The following is a 16,720-nucleotide window of genomic DNA, read 5'->3' on the forward strand; positions in this document are numbered from 1 at the left end:
CCTTTTTCTAGCAGCTACATAAAATATTAGGGGGAAAAGCCAAACAATGAACATAAGAGCCAGCACAGTTATAAGAAAAACCAAGATACTTGGACTTCAGCTGGGACCCAGAGCTGGAGAGCAAAGTCACCCTGGTTCAAGCCAAGGGTATTGGGTGCCTCTGACAGACACTTTGTATGGGTAGCAAAGGTCTGTGCCGGAGTGGTACGTATGAGAGTCTGGAGAAATTAAATGTTGAAAATACAACACAGTCACACACACACACACACACACACACACACACACACACACACACACACACAGAGAAATGTCCAACCTTATCGTTTTAAGAATGCAAATATGTTGTAAAACAAAAGTTGCTTTATTAAAATCCTGGAATGTAAATAAATCCAAGGAAACCACACAATTCAAGTTTAATCTGTGTTTTATATTTCTTGTTGAGTTGTCCGCATGATTTAATATGGTACATCAACTCACCTCTCAGACGGAGGCCCAAAATTTTAGATATTAGGACCTAAGGTGTGGAAAACAAAACACACAAAGCCTTTGGAATTTGCTGCTGTCGTGTTCTACAGCATTCAGTATTGTTCTGTTAAAGGTAGTTTGTAAGTATAGTGTAAATGCTATATAATTTTTAAAATAATTGTTTTTAAAAAAATATTGGGTGAAATATGGAAATTAAATTTTAAAGCAAATGTTATTTTTCATCAAGAATCAGCCACTATTCTTATGTGGGTCATCTTCCTTCCAGTACTGAACCAGCAACTCCAGAGAGCAAGATCAACAAAAGAAAAATAATTAGGACTCCTAAACTTGAATAGAAACTACAGCCAAGTGAAAAAATTATTGCCTAGGCCTAGAAGAAATAAAGCCATGCAACCAATCGCAAGCAGGGCCACAAATAAGAAATAACGTATTAAGCTATGCCTCATCAACTTATTAACAATTAAGAATGGATAGTTAGCTATAAAGAAATGTGCAAGCAGCTAGGTTCTTAGTTCAGCTGAAACTCCAGGTTATCTTTAAAAAAATTAAAAAAGATGAAATGTTACAAGAAAACTATTGGGGTGAGGAAACTTTTTTGTAAGAAACTACTAAAAAACCGGGAATATTTATACTCATTTGAAACTGATTCCAAATCACGAATGAATAACTTGTGTTAAGAGGTAAAAATTATGGGCTTTGTTTAAAATGCGAAGATCATTAACAGGATCGAAACAAAATGAAGTACATATTCTCTGCTACCGTTTAAAATGGCTCGTTACTGTCAAGCTACTCTCGCTTATCTAGGAAAATTCACCGCAAGTCTACTATTCCACTGTTGAACCTGATCATTCCGTCGTAGAATATGCCAATGACCAGGGTTAGCACGGATTCCCAACTTAGCAGGGTCAGGGTCACAGTCAAGAGTACCGAAAGTATCACAGCCACTTTTGCTGAAACTAATTGGGTGGCTCTGAAAAGAGCCTTTGGGTTTAAAGTTGGCACGGAACCAGGAAATCACATTTAGGCCCTCTCCCCGCGGATGCGGCGCGCCAGCTGGATGTCCTTGGGCATGATGGTGACGCGCTTGGCGTGGATGGCGCACAGGTTGGTGTCCTCGAAGAGCCCCACCAGGTAGGCCTCGCACGCCTCCTGCAGGGCCATGACGGCCGAGCTCTGGAAGCGCAGGTCGGTCTTGAAGTCCTGCGCGATCTCGCGCACCAGCCGCTGGAACGGCAGCTTGCGGATCAGCAGCTCGGTGGACTTCTGGTAGCGCCGGATCTCGCGCAGGGCCACCGTGCCGGGCCGGTAGCGGTGCGGCTTCTTGACGCCGCCGGTGGCCGGCGCGCTCTTGCGGGCCGCCTTGGTGGCCAGCTGCTTGCGCGGGGCCTTGCCGCCGGTCGACTTGCGGGCCGTCTGCTTCGTGCGAGCCATCTCAGAGGCGAACTGAGTGTGTCTTCACCGGAGCCGGTAAAAGGCAAACAGCCCTCCTGCTTTTATACAGCCAGACCAACAACCATTGGGCCCAAGAATATTCAAAAATTCCCGCGCCCTCCCCGGATTGGCCCAGCTCCGTGAGGTGCCCGGATTAAGAGTTGCTTTCGGGTTGGTGAATGAATACTAAACCCTGCCCTTCACTGTAGCTACTCTGACGTCATTTGTTTACCCTTTCCCTTCTTAGATCCACTGTGCACAAAATTCTTGCACCGAGCTTAAGATGTTTTGAAATGTACGGTAATCACGCAAAGCAACATAGGAATTTCCAATGTATCTTCTTTTTAAAGAGAAATCCTCAAGATAATTTGCAGGTGTTTAGGGAAATAAATGGGCTGCATCTAAAACGAAATTCTGGGTGTGGCACAAATATTGTGAATTAGGAAAATGGTCTTTATTCGCAAGCATGAATTATCAAGGACCTGTAACTTACTCTCATTTGCTTAAGCAAATGTGCATTTTCATCACCTTGGATCTAGATGGAGAATGTGGGTATTATCTTTACCATAAAATGTTAAGATCCCAACGCTATTTTCATTTTACAAAGTATGAAGCTGTCCTTGCGATAAACTTGCAAACTTACCTATAGACCATAGCCCTTTCTGCCTGACTAGAAAGTAGCCTACCTACTATGGCCAAACACGGTGAATACCGTTAGCCACACTTGCACTAAACTCACGTGTGGCTTTTACCTCAAAGCTAATTGTTACTGACTTTTTATGGAGGGGGGAGCAAAGCTTTCTGGGGGTTGTGACATTTCATGTTTTTAAGCGCTCGTAATAGCTCAAAGCAGGACAGCTCTTTCGGTGGAAAAGGTGGGTGGCTCTTAAAAGAGCCTTTGCAAGTTGTTAGGTTAACTCTTGATTAGGAAAAAACCCACGTTAAGAAAATACGGCCAGCATTTCACTTCCCCTTGGCCTTGTGGTGGCTCTCGGTCTTCTTGGGCAGCAGCACGGCCTGGATGTTGGGCAGGACGCCGCCCTGCGCGATGGTCACGCGGCCCAGCAGCTTGTTGAGCTCCTCGTCGTTGCGGATGGCCAGCTGCAGGTGGCGCGGGATGATGCGCGTCTTCTTGTTGTCGCGCGCCGCGTTGCCCGCCAGCTCCAGGATCTCGGCCGTCAGGTACTCGAGCACGGCCGCCAGGTACACGGGCGCGCCGGCCCCGACCCGCTCCGAGTAGTTGCCCTTGCGGAGCAGGCGGTGGACGCGGCCCACCGGGAACTGCAGGCCGGCCCGCGACGAGCGCGTCTTGGCCTTGGCGCGAGCCTTGCCGCCTTGTTTGCCGCGACCTGACATGGATCCTGGCGTAGAAAGCAAACGCCTTCAGAAAAAAACAAGCAGTATAAAGCAAGAGCGAGCGCGAGAGAAATATTTATACTACCGGGAGGTAGGCTGTTTGCAAGCCTCCCATTGGCTACTTTCAACTAACCAATGGAAAAGCAGAATCAGCATCCCTCATTTGCATACATGCCCTCCGCCTAGCGGAAGGTTTTTGCATGCTGTCGCTGTAGTGTAATGAGGCCTGAAGAGCTTTTACTTTAATACTAATGAATGAATCAATTTGGTTCTTTCAAATAATATTATTTCAAAATGCAATCAGAAGCAGAAGTGATTGTCCTCATTTCTCTGTCTTTTGGCCATTTTTCCTTTTCCGGGATTGTGACTCTGGAAAGGAAGAAACAAAAATTGCTGAATAAATAACATTTAAAGAAGTCTGTCTATTCCAGCAGTTGCGTTAACGCTTTGAACCTTAAAACAGAAAAGAAAGAAAGGAACAAAATAATTCTTCGGGGAAATCTGGCTGGCGCAGTGGGTTAAGCATGGGACTCTTGGTTTAGGCTCTGGACCTGATCTCAGGGTTGTGGGACTGAGCCCCAGGGAGCCCCAGCGTGGGCCTCTCTGCTCTTAGGGCGGTTTCGGTTTAAGATTCTCTCACCCTCTGCCCTCCCACCCCTCGCTTGCTTGCTCTCAAATAAACAAATCTAAAAATAATAATAATAATAATTCTTTGTCAGAGCCCAAATCTTAAATTATCTGAACAGTGAAAACTGAAAGCAAGACCTGGACGGTACAGCCCCGGAGCTAGGACAGCAAATTTTCTGCTTCAGACTTTATCTTACATATGAGGCCTTACGAGGACCACCCTCAAGGTATGTAGAGTACTGTGTTCACCTTAGAGACTGAAAAACTTAGAGACTGAGATTGTTTGTTTGACCTTGTGCAGACTCACGCTGAGTTAATGAGACAAGGACTCCAAACTCCTGACTAGGAAAGTCATCATTCCCAGTGCCATTCCCAATTCTCCTGCCTTCTCTCTCTCTTTTCTCATTTGGCTGCAACACAAAGGATTCTAGTTGGTTCGGGAAATTCCGCCGTCATCAAGAGAGATTGCCAGGAGAAATGCTGTTTTTCCTTTTACAGTCCATGAGATAGAACTAAATGGGGCGCAGATGGAGGTGAATAATTATTTCAGAAATTTTTTCAGGCTCAAGCTAAAGGTCTCCTGATTCCCAAACAGGATGGTAAAAGGAACAAGAGCCTATGTGTGAGAAAATCTACTCATAAGCCAACTCTGTCAGAGAACCATCTTTTGATCCAGGGAACCTGGCAGGAGAGTAAAGATGCTCATCTTCTGTTTCTTTTTTGCCTTCTCTTGAGTCTTCTGACCCTTTTGACTTTTTTTTTCTTAAGAATATTCAACCTCCTGGGTGCCTGGGTGGCTCAGTTGGTTAAGCGACTGCCTTCGGCTCAAGTCATGATCCCGGAGTCCTGGGGTCGAGTCCCACATCCGGCTCCCTGTTCAGCGGGGAGCCTGCTTCTCCCTCTGACCTTCTCCCCTCTCATACTGTTTCTCTCTCTCTCTCTCTCTCTCTCTCTCTCAAATAAATAAATAAAATCTTAAAAATAAGAATATTCAACCTGCTTTTTAATTTCATCGTCATCTTCACTATCACCAACACTGATAATAACCACTGGCTCAGTGTCTTTGCCAGACCCCAGATGGAGATATAAAAAGATATCTCAAATCCTGCCTCGAAGACTTGATATTCTTGAAAAGGCAAGAATTGTATATCTGAAGACTAAATAGTAGAGCATAATCTGCATCCCCAAAAGAAGGTTTAAATAATAAGTAATATAAGACCACATGGAGGAGAAGAGTAATCACTGTGGGTTAGAAGGGGAAGAGAGTGTGTGCGGGAGATGAGCATCCAGCATTCAGTCAACGTATATTTACTGAACTCCTGCTACATGCCAGTGTTCCAGGTACATGGAACAGGGCAGTGAAAAAAGCAGGTAACAACCTGTTCGTACCCTTGTGGTGAGGCTCTTCTAGTGTGGGGAAGCGCACAATAAGCTAAGTACATAGTAAAAGTGCACAGTGCATTTTTTGGAGTTGAGTGGTTTGGACAAAAGGTAGGAAAAGGGCATAGATACAAAGATGGTCAGGGAAAGCGTCACCAAGACGGTATCATTTGAGCTCAAACCTGAAAGAGGGAAAGAAGTTAGCCAAACAAGAAGAATAAATGCTTCAATAAAAGGCCACATGCATCCAAAGCCAAGGGAACGTCAGAGGCTAAGGGCCAGAAGATAGAAGTGTTCTCATTTCTTGAATACACTGTAGGTCACTTTGGATGGAGCAGTGGGTATGTACAGAGCTAGGTAAAATAGAAGGCAAGATTAAGGCCTGTTTCAAAAACCCAGAATAGAAACTGCAGTCACAACATCACAAATCTATATTCCATTGAATCACGGATGAAAATAAGTCATCCAGTTATCTAGGTCACTGTGTCAGACAAATCGACAAACACTTGGCCTCTGCTATGAGTAGAACAACTTAATGAAATCCTATTAGCAAGGTTTCAAAATCAGCAACACCTAGGCATTTGACTCTGAAGAATAATGTGGAGAGCAGATATTGGGGAGGAAGATGAGGGGGGTAAATTCTTCCATAAAAATATGAGAAGAGTAGCTGTTCCCAATAACCCCTCTTCTGCCAGGAGCAGGACACTTTGACGCATATGGGTTTATATAAGCAATGAAAGAAAGTAAATATCTTTTCCTTGCTCAATCAAAAAAGTGTAATGTGACTTGAACTCACTTGAGAAAATCTAACTGGCCTTGAGGTTATTGTTGAAGGAGTCCAGAACATGCCCTCCCCAAATATGCTACTCTGGCATATTGACTAGTTGGAGTTAAAGAACTTGCAAAAGAACAGCTGTGAGGACAATCTCATTTTTTACCTTTTTTTCCTTAAAAGCAGGGGTTGAAATTCCCATGTGAAAGATGTCCTCCCTATACCAGAAAGAAAGAGTCATTCTTCTCACCATGGCCAGGAAATTGAGGCTAAGAGAAATCTGTACAAACATTGCTAAACTAACCCTTAATCTTCCTAGTCTCTTCACCCGGTTAACTACCCCAGCCCCAGCCCCTTTGCCTGTCACGTTGTCACACACCTGTTTTTTGTCCGACACAGTATATAAGCATTAAATTCTAACTGCTTCTTTGGGTCTTCATTTTTCTTTCAAAAACTCCCATGTACATGTAAACAAAAAGTAATAATTAAAACTTGTAGGCTTTTATCCCATTAATCTATGTCAGTTGAATTCTTAGACCCAGTTGGAGAGCCTGTGAGTGTAGAGAGAAATTGTTCCTCCCCTACAAGTAGAAGCATTTGGAAGAATCTGGGTTCGAGTACATTCAAGCTGAAGAACTTGGCAATCTAGAAATGGCAAAGAGAGCAAACAAACAACGGCAACAATAAAGACATAAAACAAGAAAAACCTGGTATCTCTAGCCAAAAGACCAAGGGTCGACCTAGAAAGTAGAAAACTTATGAAATAAGCACTGTGCTCCAACGAAACACCATGGAAAAAATTGTGCATCTGCCTCCCCATCTCCCTAGGCATAAGGTTTCCACAGAGGCCACATGGGGATCCTGGACATCACTTACTCAGCAATGATGAGACACTTCTCCCTCTCAGCATGTGGGAATCATCCACCCAGGATTTTAAGGCAGCCATCATAAAAACACTTCAGTGAGCAATTATAGACACACTTGAAACAAATGAAAGACTGGAAAACCTCCAGGAAAAAGATAAAAGATGTAAAAAAGAACCAAATTCAGATTTTAGAACTGAAAAAATACAACGACTGAAATAAAAAGCTCCATGGATGGGCTCAGCAGCAGAATGGAGAAGACAGAGGGGAAAAAAAATCAGTGAATCTGAAGATAGAATAATAGAAATTACCCAATTTGAACAACAGAGAGAGAATAGACTGGGGAGAAAAATCAACATCAGAGACACGTGGGACAATGACAAAAGACCAAATGTTGCGGAGAGATGCTGAAGAACTCCTAAAATTGACAAAAGATGTAAACCTACAGATTTCAGAAGCTACACAAACCCCCAGGTAGAATAAACCAAAACACATTCTTGCCACAAAACACATCATAATCGAACCTATGCAAACTAAAAGCAAAACAAACAAAAAAAATCTTGAAAGCAGTGAGAGAAATAAAACCTACATAAAAGGGAAAAATCAATTCAAATGACAGCAGATTTCTCATCAGAAACCACATACCAAAAGGCAATGTCACATTTTTTAAGAGCTAAAAGAAGGGAACTGGTACCGTCACTCTGAATTTCATGTCCTTTAGGAATCGGTGGGGAAATAAAGACATTCTCAGATGAAGTAAAGTGGAATTTGTTGCTAGCATATCTCTCCAGAGAAGAATGGCAAGAGGAAGTTCTTGAAAAAGAATGGAAATGATATAAGATTTTTGGAACATCAGGAAGGAAGAAAGTAAAGAAAGAAATATGGGTAAATACAATTCCCTTCAGTTTTCTAAATTATGTTTAGAAGCTAAATTTCTTATATTATCTGATGTGGTTCTCGATGTATATAGAGGAAATATTTCAGATAATTATATTATAAACAAGAGAGGGCAAAAAGATTTAAAAGGAGACAGGCTTTGTAAAGTTGAACTGATAACTAGATACCGGTGGACTGTGATGTTATATGTATGTAATATCTAGAGCAACCACTAAAAACTATGAAAAGACAATAGATGATTCAAATTCAAATTGTCTCAAGAAAATATTCAAGCAGCCCACAGGAAAGTCTGAATTAGAAAACAGAGAAATGAACAACAGCGAGGGAAAAATTAAAAACAAACCAAAAAAAAAACCCACCAGAAAACAAAAAGTAAAATGGCGAACTTAAGGCCTAACATGTATGGAAGAAAAATTCTTCCTAAACCCCTTTAGAGTCCCTGGCTGGGTGTGATAATTAAACTAACAAAGATAAACTAGCAGGAGAAAAGCATACAAATTTTATTGGAACTTTTACATGGCCTTGGGAGCCTTCCTAAAAAAATGAAGACCTAAAGAAGTGACCAAAGCAGGAAACTTTTATAACTTTAGGCAACAAAGTAGATTTCTAAAGGACTGAAAAGACAAGGGGGTTTGGGCAATGGGTATAGTAAATGTTGAAGTAACATTTTTGTTCATAGAGTCTTCTCAGCCCTAAATTCCCTGTTTCTGGTGATGTTTTTCTAATCCTGCCTTTAGAGAAGAGGGGTGAGGAAGAGGAGGTCAAAGTAACCTTGGTTTGCTGTTTTCCCAAACGCCTCTAGCGTAAGATATTCAGTATGTCAAAGTGCCATCTTTTGGGGTAGTATGCCTGAACCCCATCATTGTCAATAATTGCATTAAATGTACATGGTCTAAATACATCCATTAAAAAACAGAGATCGGCTGAGTGGATAAAAGTACATGCTCCAAATGGATGCTGTTGTAGGGAGGAAAAATAATTTTCCCTCTATCCTTCTAGATTGTTAGCTGAATTCAGTTTGTAATCTAATACAAGAGAGATTAACAGGAGGAAGCAGAATTTAAAAAAAAAACAAGAAACAAAAAACCCCAGAAGTTTCATAACATGTGTACCTCCTGTATACAAGGGGGAGATCCAGGAAACACTGAGTAATGCCTCAAATGGCCCAAGCCACCACCTTAAATACCATCTCCAGCTAAAGGCAAAAGATGTTCAGGGTGGAGGGTGGGGAGGCCCATTTTGGGAGGTTACCAGGCAAAGCACAGTAAACAAGGCTGTGGTTGTTAGGCAGATTGAAGTTTTTGCCTTCTCCAATGAGTTCCCACAGGTTTAGTCATCCTTCCTGGCACAGAGAGGGAAACACTCTTGCAAATGCAGATTTCCCTTGAAAATGTAAATTTCTCTTACGAAAGGCTAACTTCTACTAGGTTTTCAAAGCTTTTTTAATGTCTGCTATTAAAAAAAAAATCAGGGGCGTCTGGGTGGCTCAGTCAGTTAAGCATCTGCCTTTGGCTCAGGTCACTATCCCAGAGTCCTGGAATCGAGCCCCACGTTGGGTTCCCTGCTCTGCGGGGAGCCTGCTTCTCCCTCTCCCTCTGCCTGCCTCTCTGCCTACTTGAGCCCTCTCTCTCTCTGTCAAATAAATAAATAAATCTTTTAAAAAAGATCAGTTTAGGTAATCCTTATGCCAAGGAGGCATATTTTAGGGTGGCAAATAATGTTCCCCTTCATTGTCTACAGGAACTCACTTCAAATATAACTATATACGCATGCTGAAATTATAGGGTAGAGGAAGAACAACCCTGCAAATATCAACAAAAGGAATCAAGGGTGCCTATATTAGTATCAAGTAAGTAAACCAGAGCAAAGAAAATTACCAGAGATAGAAAAGGACATTACAAATGATAAAAGAGTCAATCTAATAAGAAAACCAAGCAATTTTTTTGTTTTGTTTTGTTTTTTAAGTTTTTATTTATTTATTTGACAGAGAGGGAGATAGGACAAGCAGGAGGAATGGCAGGCAGAGAAGCAGGCTCCCCTCTGAGCAGGGAGCCCGATGCAGGGCTCCACCCCAGGACCCTGAGATCATGACCTGAGCTGAAGACAGACGCTTAACCGACTGAGCCATCCAGGTGCCCCAAACCCAGAAATTCTTTATAAATGTGTAAGCACCAAATAACAGCCTTACAAAATATGTGAGGAAAACTGGTAGAACTGCAAGGAGTAATTGGTAGACAGGTAGACAGGTCAACACCCCCTCTCAACAATTGATAGAACAACTACACAAAAATTTAGCAAATATATAGAATTCAACGAGTGGCTTGTTTTCATCTGTAAACCAGCAGTGGTAATGTAGAGGTGGAGAAATGTTCCCTTCTTCCTTTCTAGGCTCTTTGGCTGGTTTAATAATTACATTTTGACACAAGGCAGATTAATAGGAGAAAAGCAAATATAATTTCTTATGTCTGAGAGCCCTGTAAAGACATGAGACTCAAAGGCAGTCAGGCAATTGACGATTGTATGATATCCATACGTGGTGAGGACCTGGGGCTTCAGAGGAGAGTTGGCAATTCACAGGAAGGTAAGAGTAGATGTTAATCAGATGTTTGCCCTGCCTCGCAGGTAAGTTTTTCAGATTAAAAAAAAAGTTATCCCTGACAATAGCTCTCTTTCTGGTACTGTTAGACTAGGCTAGGCTCTAACAGGATGCCTGGAGGCCAGCAAGGAGGCAGGCATGGGCAGCTGTGGGGAAGGTCATAGGCCTGTCCTGGCAGCATCCACGAGAGGCCAGATCCCACCGGACGGGCCCACGATGGCAGCGCCACGACAGGAAACCCCTGAGCAAGTGAGGAAGAAAAAGCAGGGGGAGGCCGCTCCTTCTCTCTCATATCTCAGGGGTATACTTTTAACTTTAATAAACTTTCCGGCTTGTGTCCCTTGTCCTCTGTGTTGCATGTCTGTCCTTGAATTCTTTCTTGTGACAAGACCAAGAACCTTTGATCACCTCTTCGGAACCGGCCGAGTGGAGGCCCCAGGGCCCAGGGTTTCCCTGTTCACTTGGCAACAAGATCTCTATTAAATTTGAAAGGATAAAAGAAAGTATGAACTCATATGACATTAATATATCTATACGTTTATAGACTGGCACAAAATAAAATTTCCAGAAGATTGATGGCAAAAAAGTCCTGGATAATGGAATTACAGTTGATTTTCATTTGTTTATTTGAAATTTTTCTGGTGGTTGTTATTTTAAAATAACGGGCAGGTATTATTTTGCAAGGAAGTTAAAAAGAACTGACTTAAATGTGTATATTATTTAATGGAAACGAAAAGCCAAGGAGAAAGACATCAGATGCTGCGGAGAGATGCCGAAGACAGGACGGAGAAGTCTGTGTCCTCTCATCCGCCAGGAAGCAGGGCCAGGGCATCCCATCTCTAACTGTGCCCTATCTCCTGAATCATGAACACTTTCTGGACGCCCTGTTATCTGTCTGTGGATCCTTCTTTTCTTTTCCAAATTCTCAACCTTTCTCCAAATTAAAAGTCTTCGGAACCCCCCTCTGTCTTGTTCCTGGCACCCAGAACTTAGCCCAGAGCAGCTCCCCTTTCCCTCCCTGACAGATTGAGCTCTTCCTGTCTCCAGCTCATCTTTGTTGGATAGGAAGGCAGGCAAAACTTCCCGTGGCTGCAAGAAGAATCAGGGAAGTAATACAGGCTTTTTTTCTTTTTCTCATTTGCCTTTTTACTCAGAAACTGCCTCTCTGGAGAAAATGTGGGTATTTTATTAGGGAAGAGGGTATATAAACCCTTGTAGAACTTCACTTGGATGGCTTGCCCTACTGGCTCTGCTGTGTCTAAAATTGGTGCCTCATCAGATGCAGCTGGAGAGATTTTATGAGTTTTTTCCTACTTTCTCACCACTCCCCACTATAGATCGGGAGTCTACCACAGAGTCCAGGTATCTGATTATTTAAATTCTCTGTTCACTTATTAGAGATCAGCCGGGTATTCAGTACAGATGGTAAAAAGGCCTAAGTCTAAGTTTACAAACCCAAGTTTAGTTTGAACTTGTCAATTAAGGGTAAAGTTTTAGGTAAAGCATCAAATATTAGGAATGAAGGGGAGCATGGAGGGGGAGAGAGGAGAGAGAGAGATGAAAGGTAGAAAGCAAGCGGGCAGGCAAAAGTTTTGAAGGACAAGATGGGAAAAAAATAATCCCTACCTCAGACCATTTTGAAGAGGTTAAGAAATAATATTAAGGGTCAGTGATTCTTAAACTGTTGCCTGAGTTCGATAATTAAAAAAAGGGGGGGGCAGAATATGTCTTTTTATAATTATTAATTTTTGAGGCTGGGGTCTCATTCACAACTATATTTTGTGTTGCTGAGACTTGTACTCATAGAGCCGTCGGCTGACGTGGGATCTGGGAAAAAGATCATTTAAATTTAAATTTTCTTTATAAAGGGGTCCTTTTAAAGAAATTCTACTGTATATTTTATTTCTTCATCCAAAGACACTGTTGTATGTCAACTACATAAAATGCTCATAAACAGATGAAAAATACTGTTTTCCTCTTTTTCGTAGGCAGTCAACAGCTTAGTCCTACCCATTCTCCTCTCCTCCCCGTCCCGGATTTAGAGCTGATCCATTACCTCCTCTTCCTCAACCAAGGTCATTTTCTGTCTACTGGGGATTATTTTTGGGAGTCCGGGTTCTTTGAAAAAAGTTTACCAAGAAACACCAGCACATCTTCCTCTCCCGACCTGGGCCTTCCCCGCCAGTCAGTGAAGTGGCGCGATTGGGAAGAGCGGGAAATTCAAACCTTTTGTCCTTCCTATGGCTGGAGGGCCATCTTTCCCGCCCTTCTAGTGGCATTCCCGAAAAGCCACACTCAGAACAGGAAATGGGAGCTCGGATTCCTGGAACGCAAGAAAAATTGAAACGGGTTTAGACTGGCTATTGCCATCGGTAAACAATTCTAACGCGCAACTAATTTTCTTTAATCTGCGCAGATTAAAGGTATACCCCAGAAGTGCCCACAGGAACCACGAGCGACTGTTTACTGTTTACCCAATGCTTTAGGGCAGGGAATTTAGGGTCCAGGTATATATAAGCCCCTGCCTGCTCTCTTTCCGCCACCCAAAACTGCCCCTCCTCCCAATGAGTCAAGTCTGGATTAATTATCCCCTGAGGGTCCCTATTCTGAAAACTTTTAACCACTTCTTTAGCCAGCAGGAAAATCCCTCTCTTCTAGAAACGTGGACACTGTTCAGGGCAGTGAACACTTACAAGCATCCTGAAGCTTAGGGAAAAACGGAACCCGGGCTGAAAAATAATTTCTCGGCTCTAAAATTGCCTCCAGGAACATCCTTTTGTTACATTCCTAAGGGCTCAAGCTATAGCAATAAAGTTGCACCTACACGGCTACGGTAGTAATTACAGCTCAATTTCGATCAAGTGGGTGGCTCTGAAAAGAGCCTTTGGGTTGCGGTCAGCGGCCGTTGGGCTCACTTGGAGCTGGTGTACTTGGTGACGGCCTTGGTGCCCTCGGACACGGCGTGCTTGGCCAGCTCCCCGGGCAGCAGCAGGCGCACGGCCGTCTGGATCTCCCGGGACGTGATGGTCGAGCGCTTGTTGTAATGCGCCAGGCGGGACGCCTCGCCCGCGATGCGCTCGAAGATGTCGTTGACGAACGAGTTCATGATGCCCATGGCTTTGGACGAGATGCCGGTGTCGGGATGCACCTGCTTCAACACCTTGTACACGTAGATGGAATAGCTCTCCTTGCGGCTGCGCTTGCGCTTCTTGCCGTCTTTTTTCTGCGCCTTAGTGATGGCCTTCTTGGAGCCCTTCTTCGGGGCCGGAGCAGATTTGGAGGGTTCAGGCATGGCTCTTCCTCAGGAGCAGTAGAAACGCTAATCGCCTTCACCACAACAAAGGTTAGTGGTTGTGAAGGGTCCAGAGCTCATTCTTTTATAGTTCTTCAATGCAAATGAGGTTTCAAGAATTGTCTCTTCTCATTGGATAAAATCAGAACGCTCTCCCTAAGGGGAGGGGCTTATGCAAATAAGGGATACAGATTCTCTCTTCCTATTGGATATACAGACTAACATATTTTGACCAATGGGATAGCTTGTTGGCTCATCCCCGCAATTGCTATAAAAGAATTTTTTTTTAAGTAGCTAATCTACGTTTCTTCAATTTTCACAGAGATTTGGTTGCCCAGCTAGGTTGGCTTGGCATGTCTGGACGTGGGAAGCAAGGGGGCAAGACCCGGGCCAAAGCCAAGACGCGCTCGTCGCGGGCCGGCCTGCAGTTCCCGGTGGGCCGCGTCCACCGCCTGCTCCGCAAGGGCAACTACGCCGAGCGGGTCGGGGCCGGCGCGCCCGTGTACCTGGCGGCCGTGCTCGAGTACCTGACGGCCGAGATCCTGGAGCTGGCGGGCAACGCGGCGCGCGACAACAAGAAGACGCGCATCATCCCGCGCCACCTGCAGCTGGCCATCCGCAACGACGAGGAGCTCAACAAGCTGCTGGGCCGCGTGACCATCGCGCAGGGCGGCGTCCTGCCCAACATCCAGGCCGTGCTGCTGCCCAAGAAGACCGAGAGCCACCACAAGGCCAAGGGGAAGTAAAGTCTAGCACAAACAGCACGTATCTTCCACTTCACTACAGCAAATTAAAGGCTCTTTTCAGAGCCATCCATATTTTCACAAGAAAGGCTGGTAACGAGTTTATACTACCTTGGTAGAATCAACCCTGAATACATTCGTAAAAGGTAAGGTTAAAACCTTGAGATCCAAGGAAAGCGGCCGTGTACCCTGAACTTAGTGCATACCAGACGTAACTTCGCTATGAGAAAGTAAAGGGACTGAAGTGTACAAGCAGGAAGAAAATTTGCTTTTGGCCAATAATGCCCCCCGTGCTTTTCAAGTTTCCAGTTTAAGGAAAAGCCATTTTACCCAAGAAAAGTCGGCGATCATTTGTTGCGGCCCACTGTTGTATCTAGCGTTATCAGAGCCGGGGCTTTACGTGTGATACTCCAAATCCACCCAGGGACGCCGCCATGTAGTTTCATACGAGAAAACTCGGTATTAGGGGAGCTATAATGACCAGACCTAGAAAGTGGCAGTCCAGGCGACCCGAGATTTACTTCAAAATAACTAACCCAACCATCTAGAGGCGAAGGTAACAAGATAAAATTGTACTCGATGAAATGTGCAGACCAGCAGGATTGATAACCTGCGAGCCTGTAAAGAATTTGGGGAATTTCAGGTCCCACTTAGATTTACAGAGCCACACAAATTACATATATCGTGCTTCTTAAATGGCTGGTTACCTAAACTGTACTTAATGAAAGCGTAAAAGAATCTTTGAACGTTAATTATTTCATACTGAGAAAGGGAGAGAGGGGGAGTAATTCATCCAATCAGATCCTCCACTAATTAAGCAATGTGGTTACCGTTCGACCAATGGATTTATCGCGTGGTTCTTTTGAAAAATTACAAGGCCAATCAGAAGGCTTCTTACTGTATATAAAGGAATCCTCTCCTTTACTCGCCAGGTTCTTAGTGGGTCTTTTGTTTCGCTAAATGGCTCGCACGAAGCAGACGGCCCGCAAGTCGACCGGCGGCAAGGCCCCGCGCAAGCAGCTGGCCACCAAGGCGGCCCGCAAGAGCGCGCCGGCCACCGGCGGCGTCAAGAAGCCGCACCGCTACCGGCCCGGCACGGTGGCCCTGCGCGAGATCCGGCGCTACCAGAAGTCCACCGAGCTGCTGATCCGCAAGCTGCCGTTCCAGCGGCTGGTGCGCGAGATCGCGCAGGACTTCAAGACCGACCTGCGCTTCCAGAGCTCGGCCGTCATGGCCCTGCAGGAGGCGTGCGAGGCCTACCTGGTGGGGCTCTTCGAGGACACCAACCTGTGCGCCATCCACGCCAAGCGCGTCACCATCATGCCCAAGGACATCCAGCTGGCGCGCCGCATCCGCGGGGAGAGAGCATAAAACAAACTACTGATCGTAAAAGGCTCTTTTCAGAGCCACCCACAGTCTCTTGAAAGCGGTTGTAACTATCAACTACCGAAACAGTTTAGTTGCTAGGAACCTTTGTTTGGGATGTAAATGTTTTAGTATGAGGTACTTGAATGATTGGCCAACTCCCTGTCTCAGGCTTCGTACCCCTGTTAGAAGTGTTTTTTAAGGTACGTTTATCATTTTCGGGGTGACTTAGAAGCAGGTTTAATTTCTTGGAGCAGTTAGACAAGCTTCACATGCACACCAGGAATAGAGGACAAAGTAAGCTTATAGTTGGATTTAAATTCCCCAGGGAGGTTTCTCTTTACATTTGTAGTGCAGTTCCTCGAAAACCCTTTCTATTCATTTACTTTTGCCTGTTCAGTTGGACTTCATTAAATTAAAGAGAATAGCATTTAGTCAGGTGAGTTTGTAGAGGGTCCCGACCATCCCAACAGCTTTTATTCCATTTAGCATAATAGAAGTAAATCTAACAGCATTCTCAGTATCCATAAAGTTATCAGTAGTCCACAAAACATTTCATGTATCCTGACTCCAGAATCTTGTATTGGTCTAACTGAGAAGGGATTGAAGCTCAGGTGATAGAAACACTTCTGTACTCACCAGCAGAGACCCACTAAATACATATATGCAATAAGAAAAAAGACTTGCCTATCATTATCCAAAGTTTCTTTGCCTATGCATCTTAAAATCAATAGGATTTGAGATTCTGACAGGTTGCTACCTAAAGTGTCTTTCCTACTCATGTCCCCCTTTACTAAATACAAAGTTATTGACTAAAGTGTTATTTTTTTAAATTTTCTAAGTATAAAATTATAATGAACTGATGGTAGTTCAAGGTTTCCTGAGGCCTAAAACTTACACAACTTGGCAACT

General features: G+C 44.0%; 4 protein-coding genes across 4 annotated transcripts; 1 reads left to right on the forward strand and 3 right to left on the reverse strand.

Annotated features, from left to right (window-relative positions):
• Positions 1-1,239: 1,239 nt before the first annotated feature.
• On the reverse strand, positions 1,240-1,928 carry LOC113926895 (histone H3.1). The gene has a single exon (XM_035728422.1). The coding sequence runs from the start codon at positions 1,915-1,917 to the stop codon at positions 1,507-1,509; it is 411 nt and encodes a 136-aa protein (XP_035584315.1). The 5' UTR covers positions 1,918-1,928; the 3' UTR covers positions 1,240-1,506.
• An 812-nt stretch (positions 1,929-2,740) lies between these two features.
• Positions 2,741-3,293, reverse strand: LOC113926867 (histone H2A type 1-B). Its single transcript, XM_027602240.2, has one exon. It carries the CDS (start codon positions 3,271-3,273, stop codon positions 2,881-2,883), a length of 393 nt encoding a protein of 130 aa, XP_027458041.1. The 5' UTR covers positions 3,274-3,293; the 3' UTR covers positions 2,741-2,880.
• Positions 3,294-12,422: 9,129 nt separating this feature from the next.
• Positions 12,423-13,732, reverse strand: LOC118357169 (histone H2B type 1-B). The gene is made up of 2 exons (XM_035728441.1): positions 13,233-13,732; positions 12,423-12,731 (listed from the first exon to the last, which is right to left on the reverse strand). Exon 1 carries the CDS (start codon positions 13,698-13,700, stop codon positions 13,320-13,322), a length of 381 nt encoding a protein of 126 aa, XP_035584334.1. The 5' UTR covers positions 13,701-13,732; the 3' UTR covers positions 12,423-12,731; positions 13,233-13,319.
• A 321-nt stretch (positions 13,733-14,053) lies between these two features.
• On the forward strand, positions 14,054-14,461 carry LOC118357163 (histone H2A type 1-E-like). Its single transcript, XM_035728427.1, has one exon. It carries the CDS (start codon positions 14,054-14,056, stop codon positions 14,444-14,446), a length of 393 nt encoding a protein of 130 aa, XP_035584320.1. The 3' UTR covers positions 14,447-14,461.
• The last annotated feature ends 2,259 nt before the right edge of the window (positions 14,462-16,720 follow it).

The sequence above is a fragment of the Zalophus californianus genome, chromosome 7, assembly GCF_009762305.2.
Source record: "Zalophus californianus isolate mZalCal1 chromosome 7, mZalCal1.pri.v2, whole genome shotgun sequence".
NCBI classification, from domain to species: domain Eukaryota; kingdom Metazoa; phylum Chordata; class Mammalia; order Carnivora; family Otariidae; genus Zalophus; species Zalophus californianus.